The sequence below is a fragment of the Hyla sarda genome, chromosome 2 (assembly GCF_029499605.1).
Source record: "Hyla sarda isolate aHylSar1 chromosome 2, aHylSar1.hap1, whole genome shotgun sequence".
Classification (NCBI taxonomy): Eukaryota; Metazoa; Chordata; class Amphibia; order Anura; family Hylidae; genus Hyla; species Hyla sarda.
This window is the reverse complement of record NC_079190.1, coordinates 377,815,362-377,842,375: the sequence shown is the minus strand read 5'-3', so window position 1 is coordinate 377,842,375 and position 27,014 is coordinate 377,815,362. Positions and strand designations below refer to the sequence as shown.

At 39.3% G+C, this 27,014-nt stretch overlaps 1 protein-coding gene across 6 annotated transcripts in view; it reads left to right on the top strand.

Annotated features, from left to right (window-relative positions):
- Positions 1-27,014, top strand: part of SGSM2 (small G protein signaling modulator 2) — a 469,837-nt gene that overhangs the window by 306,512 nt on the left and 136,311 nt on the right. For all 6 annotated transcript variants that reach the window (XM_056558465.1, XM_056558464.1, XM_056558463.1 and 3 more), the window contains exon 3: positions 9,021-9,180. In XM_056558465.1, coding sequence (XP_056414440.1) covers positions 9,021-9,180 — 160 coding nt within the window. The remainder of the gene's footprint in view (positions 1-9,020; positions 9,181-27,014) is intronic.

Genomic DNA, 27,014 nt, shown 5'->3' with positions numbered 1-27,014 from the left:
CTTAATAAGGAAGGAGTTAATGTGTGTGTATTTAAACTTTTTTTTAAACTTTTTTCTTTTACACTTTTAGTCCCCTTAGGGGACTTTTAGGAGGAATCATTAGATTCCTCATACAGATCATTGTGGTTTCATAAAACCACAATGATCTGCGTGCTCTGCGCTCGATTGATAAAGCCTGGCCCTGCCAGGCTTTATCATTCAGAAAGCCGGAGCCGCCGCAGCAGGAGAGGTAAGCCCTCAGGCTACCTCAGTAGTTGATCGCTCCCCCGTGATCGCGCTGCGGGGGCGATACACCCCACTGGACCACCAGGGATTTAATACAGGTACCTTTAGACGCCGCTGTCAACTTTGACAGCGGCGATCTAAAGCGTTAATAGCCGGCCGCGGCGATCGCCGCATGTTGGCTATTAACGCCGGCCCCCAGCTACAGGAATCAGCTGGGGGCTGGCCGGTATGACGCGGGCTCGAGTCGGGAGCCCGTGTCATACCCCGGTAAGGGCCATTGTACGAGTATAGACGTTTTAAACTAACTCAGATTATATTCCCTAATTACTCCTAACTTCCCTCCTGCCCTTAAAAAAATGTAAACAGCTTTGTATCATACCTTTCCCCTTTCTTACATTCTGTGAGTTTCCAGCAGGAGAAAGTGGGCGTTCCCCAACACAACGCAACTGTAGCCTGCGATAGCTGTGCTTTACCATTTACTTCCTGAGTTTGGTCTACTGCCAGGCCGGGAGGAGACCAAACAAACTGTTTGACTTGTGGCAGGGAACAGAACAGAGCCACCTAGTGGGCGTTTATTCATTCACATTAAAAAACATAATGGTTGAGAATTTTAACAATAGCAAAGTGTCTTGTAATTACATAAGGAACAATATATTAAAAGTTTACTTTGGGGACAGATGCTCTTTAATGAATACAAAATATAGCGTGGGAGATAAATAAAAACTGTCTAATTGTTAGACAGTCTAGGAATGCATCACATTTATCATAGAGGCTCACACAGTTTGAAATGTGTTTATACCACTTATTAGTTGGCTTTTTTATACAGCAAAACTGTGTGCCAATGTTTCAGTTTTCTGCGCATGGTTGCCTATTTAAAGGGGTACTCCGGTGGAAAACATTTTATTTCATCAACTGGTGCCAGAAAGTTAATGTTAAATTATGTGCTCTGGCCGCACACGCTGGCTGTGAGTGCATGGTTCCGTTACCTGCTGCTGCCGGCGGGTCTGGGATTCACATCGCAGGATGCACCCTCATGCGAATCCCAGTCTGTCACTCACCATGTGAATCACCTGCCCCCCCCCCCCTGCCTTTCTGCTCCGGCATGCATGTCGCCAACCCCTAGGGCGCACGTGCGCCAGAACTTTAAGATTTAAAGGGACAGTGTGCCCATTAGTGTAGTACACCTGTAGCTCATTGATAAATTCCTCCTCCTCCAACACTTCTCTGCCGGATCTTTGTTGCCTTGTGCCTGAGAGAAAGCATTCCTGAGAGTGACTGTGACCTTACCTTGCTCCTCTGCCACCTGCCTACTGACCTCCTTCTACGTCCTGACTATGCTACTGTGCCGCCTGCCCTGACCTTCTGCTATCCTGACTACGATCTGCCTTATCCCTCCTGTGCCTGGCATTTCCTCAGCCGTCTGTGTGGTCGAGCCGTGCCAGGGGTAGCGACCTGGGTGCCACCTGCCATAACATGTCCATCCCGCTTTGCGGGGGCTCTGGTGAAAACCAGTGGCACCTTAGACTCCGCTTCCTGGTACGGTCCAAGTCATCTGCCACATAGGTCCAGCGGATCCACTGCCGCCGGTGTTCCTGTCTTCTGAAACGTGTTACAGTTAAACAGATTTGTAAAAATCATAATCCTTCCAGTACTTATGAGCTGTTGTATACGACAGAGGAAGTTGTATAGTTCTTTTTTGTCTTACCACAGTGCTCTCTGCTGACACCTCTGTCCATGTCAAGAACTGTACAGTGCAGGAGAGGTTTGCTATGGTGATTTGCTCCTGCTCTGGACAGTTCCTGACATGGACAGATATGTTAGCACTGTGAGAACACTGTGACAAGACAGAAAAGAAATAAGAAAAATAAAAGATCTTCCTGTGTAGCATACAGCAGCTGATAAGTACTGGAAAGATTAACATTTTTAAATAGAAGTAATTTACAAATCTGTTTAACTTTATGGCATCAATTAATTAAAAAAAGAAATGTTTCACCCGAGTGCCCCTTTAACCTCTTAAGGACCAAGGACGTACCTGTACATCCTGAGTCCTTTCCTTTTCTATAACGCGGGGCCTCTAACAACAGCCGGGAACTGTGGCTAATAGCGCGCAGCACTGATTGTGGTGCCGCGCGCTATTAACCCTTTAGTCTAAAGTGAAAGTAAATCACTGCTGGATAGCTCAGGGGGCTGTTGGGGATCGCTGCAAAATCGCGGCGTCCCGAACAGCTGTAGGACACGAGGAGGGTCTCCTACCTTGCCTCCTGGTTTCCGATCGCCGAATGACTGTTCAGTGCCTGAGATCCAGGCATGAGCAGTCAAGCGGCAGAATAATTGATCACTGGTTTCCTATGAGAAACCACTAATCAATGTAAAAGATCAGTGTGTGCAGTGTTATAGATCCCTATGGGAGCTATAACATTGCAAAAAAAAGTGAAAAAAAAAAAAGTGAATAAAGATCATTTAACACCTCCCCTATTAAAAGTTTGAATCACCCCCCTTTTCCCATAAAAAAAAACCTGTGTAAATAAAAATAAACATATGTGGTATAGCCACGTGCGGAAATGTCGGAATTATAAAAATATATCGTTAATTAAACCGCACGGTCAATGGTGTACGCACAAAAAAAATTCCAAAGTCCAAAATTGTGTACTTTGGTCACTTTTTATATCATGAAAAAATGAATAAAAAGCGATCAACAAGTCCGATCAATACACAAATGGTACCGCTAAATATTTCAGATCTGCAAAAAAATGAGCCCTCATACCACCCCATTTGCGGAAAAATAAAAAGTTATAGGGGTCAGAAGATGAGAATTTTAAACGCATACATTTTCCTGCATGTAGTTATGATTTTTTTCAGAAGTACGAAAAAATCAAACCTATAAAAGTAGGGTATCATTTTCATCTTATGGACCTACAGAATAAAGGGAATGTGTCATTTTTACCAAAAAATGTACTGCGTAGAAACGGAAGCCCCCAAAAGTTACAAAATGGCATTTTTGTTTTAAATTTTGTCTCACAATGATTTTTTTTTTCCGTTTCGCCGTTAGTTTTTGGGTAAAATGACTGATGTCATTACAAAGTAGAATTGGTGGTGCAAAAAGTAAGCCATCATTAGGATTTTTAGGTGCCAAATTGAAAGAGTTATGATTTTTTAAAGGTAAGGAGGAAAAAACGGAAAAACCCCTGGTCCTTAAAGGGTAGCTTCCACCATCCTATATATTTTTTTTCTGTACCTGCCTATTGCCAATCTATCCCTAACCCCCTCCCTGCTTTAAATTTTTCTTTTTATTATATTAAAAATAACTTTTTGTCTGCCTGGTAGTGTGCTCGCTACCAGGCAGACTTCCCCAGCAGGCACTACGTCACTGATGCCTGCTGGGGGGGACTTCCGCCCTTAGTTTATCTACACAGGGTGCCTCCAGCTGTTTCACCACTACAACTCCCAGCTTGCCCTGACATCTATTGACTGTCAGGGCATGCTGGGAGTTGTAGTAGTGAAACAGCTGGAGGCACCCTGTGTAAATAAACTATAAGTTAGTGCCATGCGGCGCTACGGCGCTAGCCCGTTCCCTCCGTCAAACCTCCACACCCCGTTCCCTCCATCACCCCGTTCCCTCCATCACAAACCCCCGCGCGCCCGCATATCCCGTTCACTCCATCACAAACCCCCTGCCCCGCATACCCCGTTCCCTCTGTTCTGATACCTGCAGAGTCCGGCAGTGGGCATGCAGGGACAGCGACGGCATGTGCGGGAGGAGTGGCCTCCCAGCCAGTGGCCGGGAGCCAATGCGCTCGCTCCCGCCTGTCTGATTGACAGGCAGGGAGCGAGAGCAGACTAAATGAAAAAGGACTGATTGCCAGGCCAAAATCAGTCGTTTTTCAGACGTGACGTCACGCCAGGCTGCAGCCGGCCACTAGGAGGGTGACACCTAGTGGCCGGTTTTTAAACGTAAATTTCACCCTGTTAATAAAAATAAAAAAATAAGGACAATATATTAGAGATATGTTGTAGTACATAAGTACTACAACATATCAAAAAATAAAGTTGGTGACATTTAAGGGGTTAAGCTATGCTCACTTATGATTAAGCCATGCTCATATTCCAACAACTCACATCACCTTGTTGGGAAAGGCGCAGTGTCTAAAACACATAGAAAATGTAATCCAATTTTTGTGGTGCATACAGTTTTTTTCATCTCCCAAAAAGAGTGCAGTAGATAATTCTGCTTACATGTGCTGTTGCTATCCCATATTTGGGTGTAGTTTTTACTATCTGAAACTATGACTGGGTCCTAAACAAAGGACAAGTATAAAGAATAGATTCACGTAATGTAGTTTTGGAAATAATAATTTGTTCCTAGCTGCCTTGTTCCAATTTGTTGGAATACTTCTTTTATCTTTAGAATTCATTCTTTTTATTCATTTCCCTTTGTCTTTCCCTTTGTAATAAATTTTTCATCTATATTCAAATGTAAACCAAACACTCAATAAGGAAAACTTTACAATATTGTAAATATTTGCAATTATTTGGATACATTTTGAATAAAAATGACATTTCTGCAGAATTGTAGCTCTTACGTACAGGGCTTAGGTATTGGGATAAGTTTTTAGTTTCTTGTGTGTTGCATTTAGACTTGAGTATACAGACGGTAATATCTCACATGGCCACAATCACAGTGATGAGGGTTGCATTTACTCTAGCACAGTTTAATGAGAAAGCATTTGGCATTAGCGCAAATGCTAATATGTAGTTTATGTCCAGTGTTGAAATATTAATGTAATAACGATTGTGTTGAGTACTAAATCAAGTCCACCATAAACTACAATCAATACAAATAAATAAATAGAATTTGTGTGCAAAGATGTAAAATATGATAGTAGCATATCTTAAACTTGCTGAGTAAAAAGCCAGCCAAGCAATAATATATTTAAATGCCATCAAATGGCTTGTAAATTAAATTCCTCCTAATTTGAGAATACAAATATTTGAATTTCTACCAACAACAAAATTATATTAACCTTAAAGCCTTAAAACTTTAAAACAAGTTTACTGAGTGAGTTCATAGTGTATCTTTGTGGTTTATTCTTCCAAGACTTTATGTCTGATGAAGAAAAAATATACCTCAAAGGTAACTCTCTCTAATGTAAAGCCCTGATATTGGCCACCATACATGGTACGTTACTCATAGGCTCCAGTGTTAAAAAAAAATTTGTACACAGTTCGGTATATGATTTTATTTATTTTAATAGGAAAGCATATACACTGCTCAAAAAAATAAAGGGAACACTAAGATAACACATCCTAGATCTGAATGAATGAACTAACCGTATTAAATACTTTTGTCTTTTGTCAATGTGCTGACAACAATATCACACAAAAATTATCAATGGAAATCAAATTTATCAACCCATGGAGGTCTGGATATGGAGTCACACTCAAAATCAAAGTGGAAAACCACACTACAGGCTGATCCAACTTTGATGTAATGTCCTTAAAACAAGTGAAAATGAGGCTCAGTAGTGTGTGTGGCCTCCACATGCCCGTATGACCTCCCAACAACACCTGGGCATGCTCCTGATGAGGTGGCAGATGGTCTCCTGAGGGATGTCCTCCCAGACCTGGACTAAAGCATCCGCCAACTCCTGGACAGTCTGTGGTGCAACCTGGCGTTGGTGGATGGAGCGAGACATGATGTCCCAGGTGTGCTCAATTGGATTCAGGTCTGGAGAAAGGGTTGGCCAGTCCATAGCATCAATGCCTTCCTCTTGCAGGAACTGCTGACACACTCCAGCCACATGAGGTCTAGCATTGTCTTGCATTAGGAGGAATCCAGAGCCAACCGCACCAGCATATGGTCTCACAAGTGGTCTGTAGATCTGATCTCGGTACCTAATGGCAGTCAGGCTACCTCTGGCAAGCACATGGAGGACTGTGCGGCCCCCCAAAGAAATGCCAACCCACACCATTACTGACCCACTGCCAAACCGATCATGCTGGAGGATGTTGCTGGCAGCAGAATGTTCTCCATGGCGTCTCCAGAATCTGTCACGTCTGTCACATGTGCTCAGTGTGAACCTGCTTTCATCTGTGAAGAGCACAGGGCGCCAGTGGCGTGTTTGTTAATCTTGGTGTTCAGTGACAAATGCCAACGTCCTGCATGGTGTTGTGCTGTAAGCACAACCCCCACCTGTGGACGTCAGGCCCTCATATCACCCTCAAGGAGTCAGTTTCTGACCGTTTGAGTGGACACATGCACATTTGTGGCCTGCTGGAGGTCATTTTGCTGGGCTCTGGCAGTGCTCCTCCGGATCCTCCTTGCACAAATGTGAAAGTAGCGGTCCTGCTGCTGGGTTGTTGCCCTCCTACGGCCTCCACATTTTCTGATGCACTGTCATGTCTCCTGGTAGTGCCTCCATGCTCTGGACACTATGCTGACAGACACAACAAACCTTGCCACAGCTCGCATTGATGTGGCATCCTGGATGAGCTGCACTACCTGAGCCACTTGTGTGGGTAGCATACTCCGTCTCATGCAACCACTAGAGTGGAAGCACCGCCAGCATTCAAAAGTGACCAAAACATCAGCCAGGAATCATAGGAACTGAGAAGTGGTCTGTGTTCACCACCTGCAGAACCACTCCTTTATTGGGGGTGTCTTGCTAATTGCCTATAATTCCACCTGTTGTCTGTTCCATTTGCACAACAGCATGTGAAATTGATTGTCAATCAGTGTTGCTTCCACTGAATTTAACTGCAATCCAGCATTTGCTCCTGTTGGCTACTCACTGGCCCAGTACACAGTACTAAATTGGCTTGTTCAGTCGATAATGGTTCCATGTGGTGGGGCTTAAGACAGAACACCAAGGGTGCCAATAATTTTGTCCAGCCCATTTTTAGAGTTTGGTGTAACATTATGTCCAATTTGCTTTTGTTTCCCTCCCTTTTTTACTGCAATCCTTTCCCTGCCTTTGTTACTGCAATCCTTTTCTGTGAGAAAAACTTCATTTTCTAGAAAAAATTCATGGGTGCCAACATTTACAGCCATGACTGTATACACATAAATGATACATATAGGCCGACATTTATCATTGTCTTTAGACAGTTTTTTGTGTCTACAAAAAGGAGCAATCAGGGTTTATTTGCGCCTTTTTTGTGCCTTTTTGTTTACACATTTCTGCTGATTTTGAGTTGCAATCCACTGATTTTGAGTTGCAATCCACTGATTTTGGTAATACACATGATATAGAAGGGATTTATGAACTGCGCCTTTTTGTAAAAAGGTGCAAAGCCACTGAAAAGTCTCTAAAACTACACCAGCCCAGACCTGGCGTAGCTTTTTAGTGTATGTGAAGAGAGAAATTTGAGAAAATGTGACCTGCACAAAATTTATCAAATGGTCTGGGAACAATTAATAAATTTTGTTCTCCTACACATCACCAGCACACCAAAAAAAAAAAGGTGTAGAAAAATGCTTCACTTACACCCACAATGATAAATGTGGGCCATAATGCTTCCTGCAAAAAAACACTAGAAGAAACTAAGTAGTTTACTCGATACTCTTGATACACTGAACTCTACACTAAATAAAACCGAATGGAGCAGTCTTGTAAACCCCCTCTCAAGGCTTTTTGGGCCCATGAATTTTGATTTTGTGATTGACTCTGAATTTAACTTCTTGAACTACAGTGTCTTTTACCTTAGTGAAATGTTAGCAATTTTTTTTTGTTTTTTAGCTTTTAGAACCTTCCTGCAGGTGACCTGTGCTGTCCTCATGCAACAGCAGGATTAAAGGAGGACTCCCCTGGAAAACATTTTTTTGGTGCCAGATTTGTAAATTACTTCTATTACAAATCTTAATCCTTCCAGTACTTATCAGCTGCTATTTGTTCCAGAGGAAGTTCTCTTCTTTTTGGATTTCTTTTTCTGTCTGACCACAGTGCTCTCTGCTGACACCTCTGTCCATTTTACGAACTGTCCGGAGCAAGAGAAGTTTGCTATGGGGATTTGCTCCTACTCTGGACAGTTCCTGATACGGACAGAGATGTCAGCAGAGAGCACTGTGGTCAGACAGAAAGGAAATTCAAAAATAACTTTCTCTGGAACAAACAGCAGCTGGTAAGTACTGGAATGATTAAGATTTTTAAATAGAAGTTATTTACAAATCTATGTAACTTTCTAGCACCAGTTGATAACATTTTTTTTTTTTTTAGTGGAGTACCCCTTTAAGGACATTGTAGAGTTATACTGAGTTGTATAAGCTGTGATTCATATACTGAAGTGAATCATGCACCATGTAAAGGGGAGATCTCTTTACATACATTTCAATCGGCAGCATGTAGCTTTCAGGAACTCAGAAAGTGAAAAAAAACTTTGGTACTGTTGGGAGAAAAAAAGACTTAGGCTAAGTTTCCACTTGGTTTTTTTTCTAGCAGTTTTTGGAATGCTGCCGCTGCAGTTTTTGAGCCAAAGCCAGATTTGTATTCAAAAGGAATAGGACATATAAAGGAAGGACTTATACTTCTCCTCCCTTATGGATCCACTTCTGACTTTGGCTCAAAAACTGCAGTGGCATTATTCCAAAAATTGCCAGAGAAAAAACCAAGTGGAAACTTAGCCTTATAAGTGCAGAAAGAGGCGTTTTTGTTTAATACGATATGTTACAATGTTTATTATATTTGCTTGTACTATTTATTTCTGCACAGTGCTGTTTAAATTGCTCTTACTAATTTAGAAGAAGGTTTGTTATAGAAATTCAAAGCCAGGTGACAAATATGACTTTGTTTGCTTCTCAGGTGTGGTAGAGGCGTGTCTTTTACATCTCTTGAAAAGAAGAGCGGCCGGATTCTTGAGGAGTGATAAAGTTGCAGCTTTATTCATGAAAGTTGCCAAGACATGTGTTACTGCTGCAGATATATGCAAAAAAGTGCAGGACCTACAGCAGGTGGAAGGAAGGTGAGCAAGTCTGTATTATTAATACTGATAAAACTTGAAAAAGAAAACACATGTTTACTAGGTGAATCACTGAACTATCTCTCAGTGACTTTATATAAGCTGCTTAAAAAGCGTTATGCAGGGCCACCATAGAGCAGCAGTACATTCAAAATGTCCCATTACACCCACCCCCAACATATGCAGATTGACATGACTGCACAGCACTTTTAGTACTTATTAGCTGCTTAATACTACAGAGAAAGTTCTTTTCTTTTTTTTTCCCCGTTTCTGTCTGCCCCCAGTGCTCTCTGCTGACACCTCTGTCCATGTCAGGAACTGTCCAGAGCAGGATAGGTTTGCTATGGGGATTTGCTTCTATTCTGGACAGTTCCTGACATGGACAGAGGTGTCAGCAGAGATCAATGTGGTCAGACAGAAAGGAAATTCAAAAAGAAAATAACTTTCTCTGTAGTAAATAGCAGCTGATAAGCACTGGAAGGATTAGGATTTTGTTATAAAAGTAATTTACAAATCTGTTAAACTTTCTGGCACCAGTTGATTTAAAATAAATTGCTTTCCACCGGAGTACCCCTTTATGATTGTTGTGTAAAGCAGAGTAAAAAATCCAGTGGTCAAATATACAAAGAAGCTTTATCTAGATGTAGGGAGATGACAATAAACACCCAAGTTACAACAAAATAAGGGCTAGTTCACACTGCAGAAAATAAGGGTGGAATCTGTGCAAAATCTCTGCATTAACCCCTTGGGGACGGAGCCCATTATAACCCTAAGGACAGGAGCATTTTTTGCAATTCTGACCACTGTCACTTTGAGCATTAATAACTCTGGGATGCTTTTACTTTTCATTCTGATTCCGAGATAGTTTTTTCGTGACATGTTCTACTTTATGTTAGTGGTAAATTTGTGTCGATACTTGCATCACTTCTTGGTGAAAAATTCCAAAATTTGATGAAAAAATTGAAAATTTTTCATTTTTCTAACTTTGAAGCTCTCTGCTTGTTAAGAAAACAGACATTCCAAATAAATTATATATTGATTCACATATACAATATGTCTAATTTTCATCATAAAGTTGACATGTTTTTACTTTTGGAAGACATCAGAGGGCTTCAAAGTTCAGCTGCAATTTTCCAATTTTTCACAAAATTTTCAGAATTGGAATTTTTCAGGTGAGCAAAGCGGGGAAAATTAACTCTAACCCCCCGCACCCCTCCTGCCATTGGTTGTCAGCCTGATCGACCAAAGGCAGGGGATAGGAGGGGGTGGAAACACTGCCACCTCGCTTCTATCCTTTAGGATGGTCGGAGCTGTTTCTGACAGCTCCGATCATTCTTATTTTCTGGGCGATCGGGTCACCAGTGAGCCGATTGGCCCGGATCGCAGCAAATCACAGGTCTGAATTGACCTTCGATTTGCCGCGATCGCCGACATGGGGGGTCTCAGGACCCACCTAGGCATTGCCACGGGATGCCTGCTGATAGATATCAGCAGTCATCCCGGTCCGATCACCGCGGTGAGCGGTTAAGTACCGGGACGCAAGGGTGTATCCATAAGCCCTCCGTCCCCAACAGGTTAAATTCTACATGGATGCCACCTTGCATCAGACTCCCATTGACTTCAATGGGTTATATTCTTTGCGATTATTACCAATGTGAATCCAAATTCCAGCAGAAGAATGAACATATAAAAGCCCATGAAAATAAGCATCAATTTCACATCATTTCTGCTCAATTTTACCATGGAGCTAAAAGAGGCTTTCAGCAAGGACATTTTCACAAGGGAAATCTCACTGAATTCCAAAGTGTGAACATACCCTAAATGTTATAGACAAGGAAAAGAAACCTAATAGTACGTTAAAGGAAAGTCATCCAAACCCACTGATTTCCCAGATTTTTATCAGATCAGCCGATTGTCTTGTATGGGGTGGGATTGTGCTGACTTTCCCCTAATGGGGGCATGTATGATTTCAACTAAACATGCCAGATTTATCTGTTCCCATGGGAGATAAGCCACTCACTGAAATGTGTGTATATACACTTACAGGCCATTACATTCAAACCACTAAAAAAATGCTCCTCCCCTGGCTGCCACCCCTAGGATTGCTGTTTACTGTATGTATTCGTATTCTGTCTTCCTGATTCATGGTTATTGTACTATTTCTGGGATAATCCTTCTCATGGTTCTTATCCTTTCCTTCTTCCTAAGTGTCACTCCTACCTCTCTTGCCTCCCTGTCCATTCTACCATATTTGGCAATGTTTTTGTGTGAACAGTCGCTGATACATTCATTTTGCATTTTTATGCTGCCTAAATATGTGTCCTATACTCTCCTATAATGTTCATGGATTCAGTTTCCTGAGTGAAAGGAAAAAGGTGTGCCTTGACTATCTTAAATAAAACCCTGATGTCGCACCTCACTAAGACTTCTTACCCTAAATTTCTTCTTTCCCGTTATTCCCGCTTTTATGTGGCATCTCATATTACTAAATCTAGACGGTTGTCATACTCTCTAAGGCTCTGGCTCTTTAGGGTCTATTCACATGGCAGAATTTGCAGAATTCTGCCTCAAATTAAAGCCCCCTAGCATTCTGCACTCCCATTCACACTTCCGAATTTCTGCTTGCGCAATTCCGCAAGCGAAAATTCAGAAGTGTGAATGGGAGTGCGGAATCCCATAGAAGTCTATGGGCTTTAATTTGAGGAGGAATTCCACAAGCAGAAATTCTGCCATGTGAATAGATCCTTACTCTCCACTGCAAACTGGTTCTCTCTCCCTCCTTTATTCACCATTTAGTCAATCTCAATCTCCTAAGTATAAAAGGTTGCTGTTCATGCTGCCGTGGGAATAGGATCTCCAAGTAAGTTTGACTTTATCATCCTGACATGCATGCTAACTACAGCTAAGTAAAGGTAGCTGGCAGTTATCACTTGACACTACCAACAAAATAGAACCAGATCATGTAAAATGACTTTTCTTAACACATATGCAAAAAATACATACAATAAAAAATAACAAAAAGAGGATAAAATAAGGCGCTACAATAGCAGTCACAGAAGATGGGAGCAGGCAAGTGGTGTAGCCCTACACGGAGTACAGGGAATAACTGGTGTACCATAGAGAGTACAAATGTAAACATGGAAGAGGTCACTGGATATTATTGAAAAATGTCTATAAACATATGGATAACAAATAATGTAACAGTGACACATCAAAGAATGTCCTAAATGGGAAAGAGTACAATAAACAGAGAATAGCCAAGAGGGAAATGAATGAGACACCATAAAGTCCTCCTGCCATGCAGCCACACACCTACCTCCTCCTACCCCAACGTACGTTTCGCCTGTGCTTCGTCGCCCTGTACACAGTACAGCCCAGTGTCAGAAAGTTGGATTTGGATCCGAGATCTTGGGTCTTTCAGCAGGACAATGACCCCAAACATATGTCAAAAAGCACCCAGAAATGGATGACAACAAAGTGCTGGAGAGTTCTGAAGTGGCCAGCAATGAGTCCAGATCTAAATCCCATTGAACACCTGTTGAGAGATTTTTAAATTGCTGTTGTGAAAAGGCACCCTTCCAATATGAGAGACCTGGAGCAGTTTGCAAAGGAAGAGTGGTCCAAAATTCTGGCTGAGAGGTGTAAGAAGCTTATTGATGGTTATAGGAAGTGACTGATTTCAGGTATTTTTTCCAAAGGGTGTGCAACCAAATATTAAGTTGAGGGTGCCAATAATTTTGTCCAGCCCATTTTTGGAGTTTGGTGTGACATTATGTCCAATTTGCTTTTTTTCCTCCCTTTTTTGGTTTAGTTTCAATACACACAAAGGGAATAAACATGTGTATAGCAAAACATGTGTTAATCCTTTTCTATGAGAAATACTTCATTTTCTTAAAAGATTTCAGGGGTGCCAACATTTACGACCATGACTGTATGTTCGATACAGTTCTATGCTGTATGCGCCAATAAAATAATGCTAACGATGAATGTACACTACATTTGTGGGGCTTTTGAAAACACGTATGCTAACACACCCAAATATAAGTGGTGGACCTATGAAATGCATATTGCAGCTGAGGATATAAATGAATTAGCATGATGATATTTTGTGGTGTTGTTCCTTATTAACTTTTGTGGAATTCATCTCCATGAGTATTTTTCAGAGTAGCTTAACTTATTTCTAAGTGCTGTGGTGTTATTTCCCTGGGTGCAGTCATAAGTGTATTGACAAAACTGCCTTTTCAAACATTGTGACACCAATGAGCAAGTGACTGTGACACAAACACAGGATCACAGCCAGCTTTAATAAGAGCGACTCATGAAGTGTGATTGTACTCCACGCTTTCTAGTTTATTTCCCTCTTGTGTTACAAGAAAAGTGATGCTCATTTCCAGTTAGCAATATGTTAGTTCCACTAATTAGTCACCAAGATCTTCCATGGGTTAGAGTCGCCTTAAGAACGACTCTGTATTAAGACTTACATCTAGCTTCTTATCTAAAATATGCTACTCCTATGTCAAAAGAGACTCTTTTGGGAACAATTTTTATTATACAGAAAATAATTTTTCCCCTACTTATTATAGCAGTTTCTAAAGAAGATTACAGTGTTTATAAAAAGTATTCACCCCTGTGGAATATGTTATGCTTTATTCAATAATAATATTAACCCCTTAAGGACCAAGTTTTTTTTTTCATTTTTGCACTTTGCGCCACGTTGTACTTTGTAATACCATCATTTTGCCAAAAAATCTACTGCAAAACCAGAAAAAAATATTTGTGGGGCAAAATTGAAAAAAAACACAAAACTGTTTTGTAAATTTTTGGGGCTTACGATTCTACCTTTCAGTAAAATTGACACCTTATCTTTATTCTGTAGCTCAATTTGATTAAATTGATACTGAACTTATATAGGTTTTATTTTGTTTTACTTCTGTTAAAAAAGTATAACTTTTTGCACCAACATTAGTACGTTTAAAAATGGTCTTTTATGACCTCTATAACTTTTTTATTTTTTCAAATGCAGGGATGTGTGAGGGTTCAGTTTGTAGCGCCATGATCTGTAGTTTTTATCAGTACCATTTTTGTTTTGATGGGAATTTTTGATCGCTTTTTATACATTTTTTAATGTATACAAAGTGACCAAAAATACGCAATTTTGAAATTTAGTATTTTTTATGTAAACATCATTGACCGTGCGGTTAAATTAACATAATATTTTTATAGTTTGGACATTTACGCACACGGCGATACCACATATGTTTATTTTTATGTATATATATATATATATATATATATATATATATATATAGAAGGCAAAAAGCGGCTGCAGCACACAAAATAGGTGAAAAAATAATGGTGGCTTTAATCCATTATAAATACAGATGCAACGTTTCAGCTGCCAGTGCAGCCTTTATCAAGCATACAAAGTGACTGAACACAAAGAGTATATATATGGTAACCAATTACAATTAATAAAAATCAGTGTCAAAAATCAATAAATATAAACATAATAAAAACAAACAATCCATAAATGTGAGTGCATAACAACATGAAGCATAGGGACAATATACAAATTGTCAAGTTAATACAGTGTTACAAAAAAAGTGTTATTAAAAACAAGTGGTAGAAACCACAAATTTAGCTTGATTACAAATGTAAAAACATTAATATCACCTGGAGGACAAGTAATAGCGGCGGGCGCTCACCTGTACATGCTGTAAACATGGCGATAGAACGCCGGAATGGCGTGTATGTGGAATAGAGGCTGCGCAGCAGCCCTAGCAGAGGAGACGAGAGTACACCAATCAGGGGGAAGAACAGGATCACATGGGTCGCATCGCAGTTGCCAAGCGGCGCGTGCGTACTGCGACGGAGTGAATCACTAATGGACATCTCAGAAGAGGGCAGTTTGAAAGATAACAACGTAAATGTGAGAAAGGCAGTTAGAAAACCGCAAGGTCAGTGTATGACAGTTAGTTTGTATATAGTGCATATGTGCCAAGTGTAATAGGGCAGTTGCCCGTGGTAACTATCGATATGAATAAAACAAAAATGGATGGGTGATAGTGAAAATATATAAAAAAATAAAAGGGAAAAATAAAATAAAAATAAGAAAAATTAAAAAATTAAAAAATAAACATAAAATAATAAAGCACCATAAAATAATAATTGTTGCTTTGTCAGCGTTTCTGGTAACTTACTGGTATACACTCGCAATAATTCAGACATACTGGGTGTATTAGTGGCCAATTGTTGGGTGACTGTTCCGACCAGTGTCCAGCCATTCGCCGCACTGGTCCGAATAACTGATATCTGACTAGTCGCGGTTAGCGACAAGTCAGGTAATCCGAAAGGCACCCAACTTGAACGGCACTTTACATTCACCCCATGCACACGAGACAGACAGTCAAGAGAACCAGAGTGACATCTATAGAGAGTGTAAACTCTCTCAGTAGGTATAAAAAATATCAGAAGATAATAAAGATAAAAATAATAAAGATAAAAATTAAAATTTAACAAAAAAATAGGAGATCATTGTAAAAATAATAAATAAAATAAGATAAAAAATAATAATAAATAAAATAGAAAAAAATAATGAAAATAAATAATAAAAAAATAAATAAAAATTCAAATATAAAAAAATAAAAAATAAGATGAAAAAAATAAAATGAAAAAAATGAGGTAAGGAAATTGTTATGTGAAGGGAAAAATAGAATGTGTTACGTGTAGTGTAAAAAGTGTTTAGTTTTGTAGAAAAGATATTGAAGGTTGATTCATTATAATTGGAATATAGAGAAGTGGAAAAAAACTATAAATGAAGTAAAAAATGATATTATGGTAGAGAAAAATTTTTTAATATTAAAGAAAAAAATTTTAATTACTTATATATATGATATGATACTAATGATCAATGTATAATATCCCTCTGAGTGGTATATTCTCCTCAAAACAATATAAATCATAACCTAATATTGTATGGTGAGGTCCCGTCCAGCTTGTCACTTGTCATCCTAGGAAGAAATGGGAAGGAAAAGGGGAGAGTAAAAAAAAGGGAACACATTAATTATTCTCAGTCACAATGATAATCTTATCCTAAAAACGGGATTCCAGTAATCCCTCTATTGTATCTATTACCCAAGATACATAAGTCACTTGAAAACCCCCCCGGCCGACCGATTGTTTCAGGACGGGGTTCGGCTACAAGTCACTTATCTATTTTTGTTGATCAGGTCCTGCGGCCATACGCCACAGGAGCTAGATCATACCTGCGTGACACATCTGATTTCTTAAATAAAATCTCATCTATCAGGGTCCCTCCAGATACAATTATTGCTACTTTTGATGTGGTCAGCCTGTACACCTCCATCCCTCATGATGGAGGTGTACAGGCTGTTAAAGACTCTATTGCTTCGGACTTTTCATCTGCCAAAGTAGACTTTGTCATTTCTCTTTTGAAACTAATCCTGCACAATAATTATTTTTCTTTCAATGATGAATTTTTCTTGCAAACCTCCGGCACCGCCATGGGCACGAGCGTGGCGCCTACTTACGCCAACGTGTACATGGCGGTGCTGGAGGAAAAGTTGGTATATGCGTCCACCTACTCCAGCCATGTGCTGGGGTGGTGGCGCTATATCGACGATATTTTTTTGATTTGGTCAGGTTCCGAGACTGAACTGACCCTTTTTCACCAATATCTGAACTCCATTGATCCAAACATTAGTTTTTCCCTAACATCATCTACAACTATGGTGAACTTTTTGGACACCAATGTGACCATTATGGGTGACAAGTTGGTGACAAGTCTGTATGCTAAACCAACAGATTGCAACTCAGTGCTACACTATAGTAGCTGTCATCCGAGGCCGATGGTGCGGTCTCTTCCCGCAAGTCAGATGATGCGGGCAAGACGCATCATCGGCCAGGACGACCAAGTAGAACCATCTCTGACACGAATGTCCGACAATTTTCGTAAACGGGGTTACCCCAAGAAATTGTTGGAGGAATGTAAAAATAGGACCCTCTGTATGAATAGAGACACCTTACTGCAAAAATCTACGAAGGGAGCCCAATTAACTCGGATTCCCTTCGTCTCAACCTTTGGAGATCATTCAGGCCATATATCAAAGATCCTAAATAAGCATTGGGACTTATTGAAGGCTAGCTTCCCAAATATTGTCGAATTTCATTCCAGACCTTTAATGTCATACCGTAGGAACTCAAACCTTAAAGATAAACTTGTGAAATCAGATGTGTCAACTAAGCCAGACTCCCAGATGTATCTAACTGTGGCGAACAAGGGCTCATACCCTTGTAGACAGTGTGTCAACTGTAGTTACATGAATAAGGGTCCTTGCTTCACACATCCCCAAACAGGAAAAATTTACCATTTAAAACATTATTTAACTTGTTTTTCAAAATTTGTGATCTACGTCTTGACTTGCCCATGTGGTCTCCTTTATGTAGGGGAGACCACATGGGACTTCAAGACGAGATTTAATCACCATCGGTTTACCATAAGAAAAAAACGTATGGACCTTCCGGTATCTAAACATTTTGTGGAAGCACATCACCAAGAAAGAGACTTAAAATTTATGTTATTAGATTGTATTCCACCATTAAGACGGGGGGGTGATAGAGTAGGCGTCCTAAAAAGAAGAGAACTCAAATGGATTTTTGAGTTGCAGTCCCTGCGACCTAAGGGTCTGAATGTTGACTTTACAGTAACACCCCAAATCTATAATGCCTGAATTCTGACAATTATCTGTGTCTTCTCTCCCGTTTTTAGGATAAGATTATCATTGTGACTGAGAATAATTAATGTGTTCCCTTTTTTTTTTTTCTCTTCCCCTTTTCCTTCCCCTTTCTTCCTAGGATGACAAGTGACAAGCTGGACGGGACCTCACCGTACAATATTAGGTTATGATTTATATTGTTTTGAGGAGAATATACCACTCAGAGGGATATTATACATTGATCATTAGTATCATATCATATATATAAGTAATTAAAAAATTTTTCTTTAATATTAAAAAATTTTTCTCTACCATAATATCATTTTTTACTTCATTTATAGTTTTTTTCCACTTCTCTATATTCCAATTATAATGAATCAACCTTCAATATCTTTTCTACAAAACTAAACACTTTTTACACTACACGTAACACATTCTATTTTTCCCTTCACATAACAATTTCCTTACCTCATTTTTTTCATTTTATTTTTTTCATCTTATTTTTTATTTTTTTATTTTTTTATTTTTATTTATTTTTTTATTATTTATTTTCATTATTTTTTTCTATTTTATTTTTTATTATTTTTTATCTTATTTTATTTATTATTTTTACAATGATCTCCCATTTTTTTGTTTAATTTTAATTTTTATCTTTATTATTTTTATCTTTATTATCTTCTGATATTTTTTATACCAACTGAGAGAGTTTACACTCTCTATAGATGTCACTCTGGTTCTCTTGACTGTCTGTCTCGTGTGCATGGGGTGAATGTAAAGTGCCGTTCAAGTTGGGTGCCTTTCGGATTACCTGACTTGTCGCTAACCGCGACTAGTCAGATATCAGTTATTCGGACCAGTGCGGCGAATGGCTGGACACTGGTCGGAACAGTCACCCAACAATTGGCCACTAATACACCCAGTATGTCTGAATTATTGCGAGTGTATACCAGTAAGTTACCAGAAACGCTGACAAAGCAACAATTATTATTTTATGGTGCTTTATTATTTTATGTTTATTTTTTAATTTTTTAATTTTTCTTATTTTTATTTTATTTTTCCCTTTTATTTTTTTATATATTTTCACTATCACCCATCCATTTTTGTTTTATTCATATCGATAGTTACCACGGGCAACTGCCCTATTACACTTGGCACATATGCACTATATACAAACTAACTGTCATACACTGACCTTGCGGTTTTCTAACTGCCTTTCTCACATTTACGTTGTTATCTTTCAAACTGCCCTCTTCTGAGATGTCCATTAGTGATTCACTCCGTCGCAGTACGCACGCGCCGCTTGGCAACTGCGATGCGACCCATGTGATCCTGTTCTTCCCCCTGATTGGTGTACTCTCGTCTCCTCTGCTAGGGCTGCTGCGCAGCCTCTATTCCACGTACACGCCATTCCGGCGTTCTATCGCCATGTTTACAGCATGTACAGGTGAGCGCCCGCCGCTATTACTTGTCCTCCAGGTGATATTAATGTTTTTACATTTGTAATCAAGCTAAATTTGTGGTTTCTACCACTTGTTTTTAATAACACTTTTTTTGTAACACTGTATTAACTTGACAATTTGTATATTGTCCCTATGCTTCATGTTGTTATGCACTCACATTTATGGATTGTTTGTTTTTATTATGTTTATATTTATTGATTTTTGACACTGATTTTTATTAATTGTAATTGGTTACCATATATATACTCTTTGTGTTCAGTCACTTTGTATGCTTGATAAAGGCTGCACTGGCAGCTGAAACGTTGCATCTGTATTTATAATGGATTAAAGCCACCATTATTTTTTCACCTATTTTGTGTGCTGCAGCCGCTTTTTGCCTTCTACATTGGGGACCAGGGACCAGGGTCCATTTGGTTGCTTGCACCTGAGACATTTTTCATAAGGAGTGCTACTTTTCGCTATATCTTTTTCTATATATATATATATATATATATATATATATATTTGGGTTTTTTTGCGGGAAAAGGGGCGTGATTCAAACTTTTATCAGGGAAGGGGTTAATTCACACTTATTAACTTTTTCTTTAACTGTTTTTTACAGCATTTTATTGTCACCATAGGGGACTATTACATGCAATCCTTGGATTGCATACACTGTTTAATGCTATGCCATAGCATATCATTGATAAGTGTTATTGGTGCTCAATTGCTCCAAGCTGCTGAGGCATTCTAGCAAAGATCAGATGGTGAAGAGGCAGGTAAGGGCCCTCCCGCCGTCCTCTAAGCTGATCTGGACACCGCGGTTTTACCGTGGTCATCCTGATAAGCTCCGCTAAGCTGCCGGGAAAGTTTTTTTATTTTAGATGCCGCAATCAACTTTAATCATGGTGTCTAAGGTGTTAATGCCGGGCATCACCGCTATTAGTGATGTCAGGCATTAGACACGGGTCCTAGCGGCAGATAGCCGCCGGGACCGACCTGTTATGATGCAAATTCAGCTTCTGAGCCTGCATCATAGAAGTAGAGCGGGACAAAGGTGTTCAGGTACACCCTTGGTCCCCAAGAGGTTAAATCCCAATGGATCTACTTAGATGTTTGATGCTGATCATCAGAAAAAGACTTCTAAAATGGCCATACATCTTCAATAGCCACTGAGCAAATGTTTTAAATGGAGAAAAGAAAGACTCCTCTGGCTGTGTCTTAACCTGTTAAGGACCCATGGCGTACCTGTACGTCCTGAATCCGCTCCCATTCTATAACGCGGGGCCAACGGCCGGGACCCATGGCTAATAGCGCACAGCACTTATCGCGGTGCCGCGCGCTATTAACCCTTTAGACGCATCTAAAGTGAAAGTAAAATCATACCGGTTAGCTCAGGGACCTGTTCAGGATCGCCGTGGCAAAATCGCGGCATCCTGAACAGCTTACATGACAGCCGGAGGATCCCTACCTGCCTCCATGCAGTCCGATCGCCGAATGACTGCTCAGTGCCTGAGATCCAGGCATGAGCAGTCAAGCGGCAGAATCATCGATCAGTGTCATCGATCAGAATCACCCCCTTTTCCCATTTAAAAAAATGCGGAAATGTACGAATTATAAAAATTATAAAAATATATCGTTAATTAAACTGCATGTTCAATGGCGTACGCGCAAAAAATTCCAAAGTCCAAAATAGTGCATTTTTGGTCAATTTTTATATCATGAAAAAATGAATAAAAAGCGATCAATAAATCCTATCAATGCAAAAATGGTACCGCTATAAACTTCAGATCACGGCGCAAAAAATGAGCTATAAAGTTATAGGGGTCAGAAGATGACAATTTTATAGGTATAGATTTTCCTGCATGTAGTTATGATTTTTTTCCAGAAGTACGACAAAATCAAACCTACATAAGTAGGGTATCATTTTAATCATATGGACCTACAGAATAAAGAGAATGTGTCATTTTTACCGAAAAATGTACTGTGTAGAAACGGAAGCCCCCAAAATGTACAAAATGGCATTTTTTTTTCAATTTTGTCTCACAATGAATTTTTTTTCCACTTCACTGTAGAGTTTTGTGTAAAATGACTGACATCATTACAAAGTAGAATTGGTGGCCCAAAAAATAAGCCATCATATGGATTTTTAGGTGCAAAATTGAAAGAGTTATGATTTTTTAAATGTAACGAGGAAAAAATGAAAATGCAAAAATGGAAAAACCCCGGGTCCTTAAGGGGTTAAAGAGTCCCTCTCATAATCTTATTAAATTTTATAATCCTCCCACTTCACTGCCCCATTATGATAAACCACTCCTTGTCTTTATTTTTATTATTTTTTTGTTTTCTACCTTGATATTGCTCTGTATTTTCTGCTTAGTCTCAGTCAGATTCACAGACAGGGAAGGGACGTTACTCAGCAGACGTGACATCATCTGAAGCCATACAGGGGAGAATTTCCTCCCTCACTCTGCTACACACAGCCCAGAGCAGTCCAGTGTGTGAGATGAGCTATGATTGGCTAAGGTTGCACACACTCCCCTCAGCACTCCAGACTAAATTTCTTGATTTTGGACTTCTGCCAGGCCAGCAGGAGTCCAAAGTCTGTGCAAGAGATGGGGAGAAATGTGCTCTTAAACAAAGTACATTAGAAAGATTTTTTATTTACCATAAGGAGTGCAATAGCAAAAATTTTATTTAAACAATTTAAACAATAACAATGTTTAATTTAAACAATTTAAATAGGTTGATAAGAGGGAAATGATGGACTATGGGTTTAGTTCCCTTGAATACCCCTTTAAAGACCACTTTTTAATGCAGTTTTGGATGGTCATCTGGAAGAGGTTTTTAACTGTATATCTGTACAAAGAAGTGTCGCTACAATTATCAATAGTCACTATATTTGATAGAATGCATAACTATCCATCCACCCAGGGAAGATTAGCATTTAGTAAAATTTGCAGCCCTCAGACTGAGAGAATAGGCTTAATTTATGCTTTACATCTCGACAATGCAATGTTTTCTTGTCTTTTTTGTAAAGTTTTTTAAGCCTTATTAGTGAACAGGATTGTTCCCAGCACAGTACCTTCTAATGACTCCCCTCCATATAGTGTACTGCCATACAGTAGATAAGTTACCATGTTAAACAGTTCTGTACCATACCCAAAGAACATTGCCATACATTGCCAAATAAAACTACCTTACAGTTGTGTTACCAACATTGCTATATAGTGCCACCCCACCATATGCTGTAAAATAATATATTGTGTAGTGCCTAAGTACATAAAGACCAAGCAAATACTACTGCACAGTGCTCAAATCATAGCAACATACATTGACCAAATAACAGCTCTATAATAAAATCATATATTAACAGCCCTATAAAATGTCTTAATAATACTGCTATAGATTTGGTGGTCACAGGCCTCATGTGCCAGGCCAACTGAGGCACCCTCTTCAGCAGGGACAGCTAATGTACTCTTTACAACTGTATCGGGCACACATGCCTGCTTTAACCCACCTTTATATGTGCCTGTATAAAGAAATTGAAATAAACACTATTTAAGCAGTTTTAAAAGTTAAACTATTTTACCCAGTTGTTACAGATACCCGAAATGGAATCCTTATTAGAAATGTGGTAAAACATATTCAAAATATATGTAAAAAAACTAAAAACTTTTCTGTGTGAACTTGATAAAAAAATGACCTACGGTTGTTTTGCTATAAATAGAAGGAACTGACTCAATATCATGAATTTTTCAATAAACCAAGCCAGGGGGAAGTTGTCTAATTTGTAGGCAGAGTTCTCCCTAACATTTAATTAATAGAGAGACGTAACTTCAAAGAGCAAAGAGGATGTAGATTTCCAAGACTCTGCGCAGTACTGTGAAGTTAATGAACTGATATTATCATCAAGATTAGCAAATGGACCAAATGTGTAAGAAATTCATTAGCAGGATCTTCCTGACAATGTATATGCTATAATTTTTGTGTTGCAAAGTTATTAACCAACCACAGTCTGTGTTACACAGGATAGATAACATTATAAAGAATTTCAGTTTTTAATGGCCTTTATTTGCATTTAACTAGTATATTCAATAGAATTTAAGGTTTTTAACAATGTATATGGCTGTGTTGATACTTCCATTGTGAAATACCTACACTGCATATACACTGAACATATACATAAGGTTCCATCCACCTTGTCTATTACCATTGCATGTATGCAATTGTTTTCACCACATGGAATAGCTTTTTGAGTGGAGTCCCAAAGTGTGAAGCAATGACCAATGTATTAAAGAAGCGACTTAAAAAGTACCACCTGTATATTTAAAAGTGTATTCTAGCCAGTTATCTTCTCAGTATGTGGCCTTGATTTTTCTGACCTCAAAATATCTCCTGACCTAAAATGCCTTCTAGACAAATCTTTTGTCTTACTGGGCTGCTCCCCATGATACTTTAATAGATTGTTTGGAAAGGAATGCACACATTCAGCAACAGTGTCTGCCAGGAAAATATATCCTGCCGTGTATAATGAAGATGTTATTTCCTTCTGTGCGCTACCTGAATTGTTTTATTATGAAATAAAAGTATTCTGCTGGCTTCTTCCTTGTTGATCCTCCAAATCTAGAGTCTACAAATTTAACGCGTACCCGTCTATCTGTAAGAGAACGTCTTTGAGTAGTATTGGAGTCTGAGGGCCTCTCCAAAGTGTCCCTGTCATTTAAAAAAACTTTTTAAAATTTTAAAGACGCGTCAAATCTTTTGATCATTACAATGAGTTTGGAGACAAGCACAACTTGATCCAATCTTTGTCTAGTTGCACGATATGAATTTATAGACTTACTGAGCACTAAACTTGGGTTTGGAAGGTACCAGTAGTGAGGTTGTGCTCTTAAACCTGTTGGATAGTTTATTGAAGGCACTTTTATGAATCCCAAGCATGTGATTTTTTTTTTATATGAATCACAGTCTGTGTGTGTGAGCGTCAAGTGATGTCTGATCTGTAGATCCTTCCTATTTGGAGTCAAAGTTGCTGGTGACAGAGAGGAAGATCTAAGGAATTGTCATATAGAGGTGTGTGTGGCAACGCTGTATTGCCTCGAATAATTCAGGACCATTCAATATCAAATTTACAACAAAACAGAACTCTGGCTTTTTATACATTTCTCAGGAAAAACAGTACCATTTCTATTTATCACAAGTGTATTGTGGCACATTGTTAATGTCACAGGCCTTTTCATGGAAACCTGCAGGTTGAGAAACTACCAAAAGAAGACAGAAAAATTTAAAGAATGTAATTGGAAAATTACCCTCTGTAATTAACCCACTAGTATTACTCCACAATATCTCCAAAGGGCCATACAAATATTATATTTGGTGCCACAAAAAATGCATTGTGGAGGTAACAAAAGGGTCCAGTTAGGAATGTACAGCATTTAAGAAACCTAATGGGAAAACAGCTGTCCATCAGTGTCTAGAGGCCATTGTTAGCCCATATTACAAGGACTCCAAGCTTCATACTCCTCTTGATAAACTGTGGTTTTTAGAGGAAAAAAGGGACTAAAATCAGAGTGCCTGTCACAACTCATGCAGTCCTCAGATGGGGCAGCATAACACCTGCTGACAGATTTCCTTTAAGCATCTATGTCGATTGGCAGTAATAACATTTCCAAGTGGCCACCTTTTCCAACCAACAGAATGTGAGGTTGTTAAAAGTGATAAATGTTATTCTTTAAATGGCCGATTATCATTACAAATGTTAGATACATAGAGAATCCTTTAGATTGAAACCACACGATCAGGTTGCATTGTGGTTTTATTGTGTTGCAGTTGGCTGTATGCAGTAACTGCTTCTGAAATGCTACTGCTAACATGCATTTTGTTTTTACAATACTTGCCATTTGTTGCTACTTAGCAATTTGGCTGTATCTAGAATTATTGATATGGAACTTGCTCATTAGCTTAAAGGGGTTATCTACCATAAGGTGATTTTAGTACATACCTGGCAGGCAGTAATGGACATGCTTAGTAAGGATCTGCTCTTGTCTTGGGGCTAAATGGCTATGTTGTGAGATTACCATAATACTGTGGCTAGCTTTTTGTGAACTGGTATTTCCTGTTAGAGTTTTCTTTTTTGCCTACAAATCCCATAATTCCATTTTCTCCCTCCCACACATCAGCCACCCCACCCATTGAAACATAATTGAGCTGCATCCATTCAAAAGACCTGTGGTTTTCAATTAGGGTGCCTACAGTTGTTGCATTAGTTGCAGATTGATCTCTCTCCCACCAAGCAATCGCTCCACCCATTAAAGCAGACAGGCTCCCTGTCATCAGCTGACTAGTGAGTCAGGTCTCAGCCGCATTGCAACCTGGGAAAAATCTGAGACAACAGTCATTTTGTATGATGTTAAAAATAAATATTGGGGTGAAAATCCCATAAGAATTGTGAGACCACCGTCTCACAAAGGTACAGACGCTATATTATGAACTACACTAACTTTTCAGTCCCTTTAGCATAGTCAATTAAAAAGAATCCTGGAATATCCCTTTAATTAGCTATTTCTGTGTCTGGTTGAGTTGTTCCATAAGAACTGATAATGCAGTCAAGATCTGCATCTAGATACACACAAAAAACATGCAACCTACTATACAGCACAGATGCTGAAATGCAGTATTGGTGCAACAATGACATTTTTCCATTACTTCCTATGAGAAACTGGTGTAATGCAGTTACAAGCTGCAAAGGGGTTGTCCCATCTTGTCATTTGTCCTTTCTGGTCACCTTTTTGTCTGTTTGCAGCCACCAGAGGTTGTTGGGAAAGCCAAAGCAGCCACAGTGGAGAAGTTACACAGTTTGCATAACTCCCACTCACCGTAATTGGAGTTGCACAAACAGCATAGCCTTGTGAGCTACACTGTTTACACAGCTTCTGGAATAACATAAACAGAGTAGCACGTTGGACTATGCTGTTTGCGCAACTCCCATTAAAATCGATATGAGTCAGGCAAATAGCTTATGTTTCCTGCTTTGGCTGTGTTCTTTCCCGACAACCTCTGGTGGCAACAAACAGGTTAAAATGTGGCCTGAAAAGCCAAATGACGAGACAGGAGACCCCCTTCAAGCAATGTTGTCTTTCTATTCAGGAGGTCTCTGGTCTGCATCTTGGTTGTTGATGTCTCAGTCTTGCCACTAGTTTCTACTGTATAAAGAAAACAAAACTTAAACATGCTTGTCATATCTTGTAAAGAAAAAAGTTTTAAATTATATTACACAAACGCTCATAGAAGCTGTCAAGCGGAGTCAACATTTTACTAAAGGTGTTGGCTTTTATTCCTGGACATTCACACTTTGGGGATTCAGTGCTCTAGAGATGTAAAACAGATGTATTTTGTTGTGCGCTATGCTTATTATGAAGTGACTGTCAAAACGCAATGCCAGGATATGTCACCATCTTGAGTGCTGTCACCTGCAGATCCCACCAGCTGTCTCCCTGGCTAATCTATAACTAATGTTGCATCATTCTCTACAGATGTTTGTTTTCCCAGATTGGTGTGAAGTTAGCATGCAGTCTTGTAACTCCCATGAATGCTGGTTCTGGAGTGTCCTCTACGTTCTAAATTAGATCCAGGGTAGATGGCACTGTGTCTCTTGACAGCA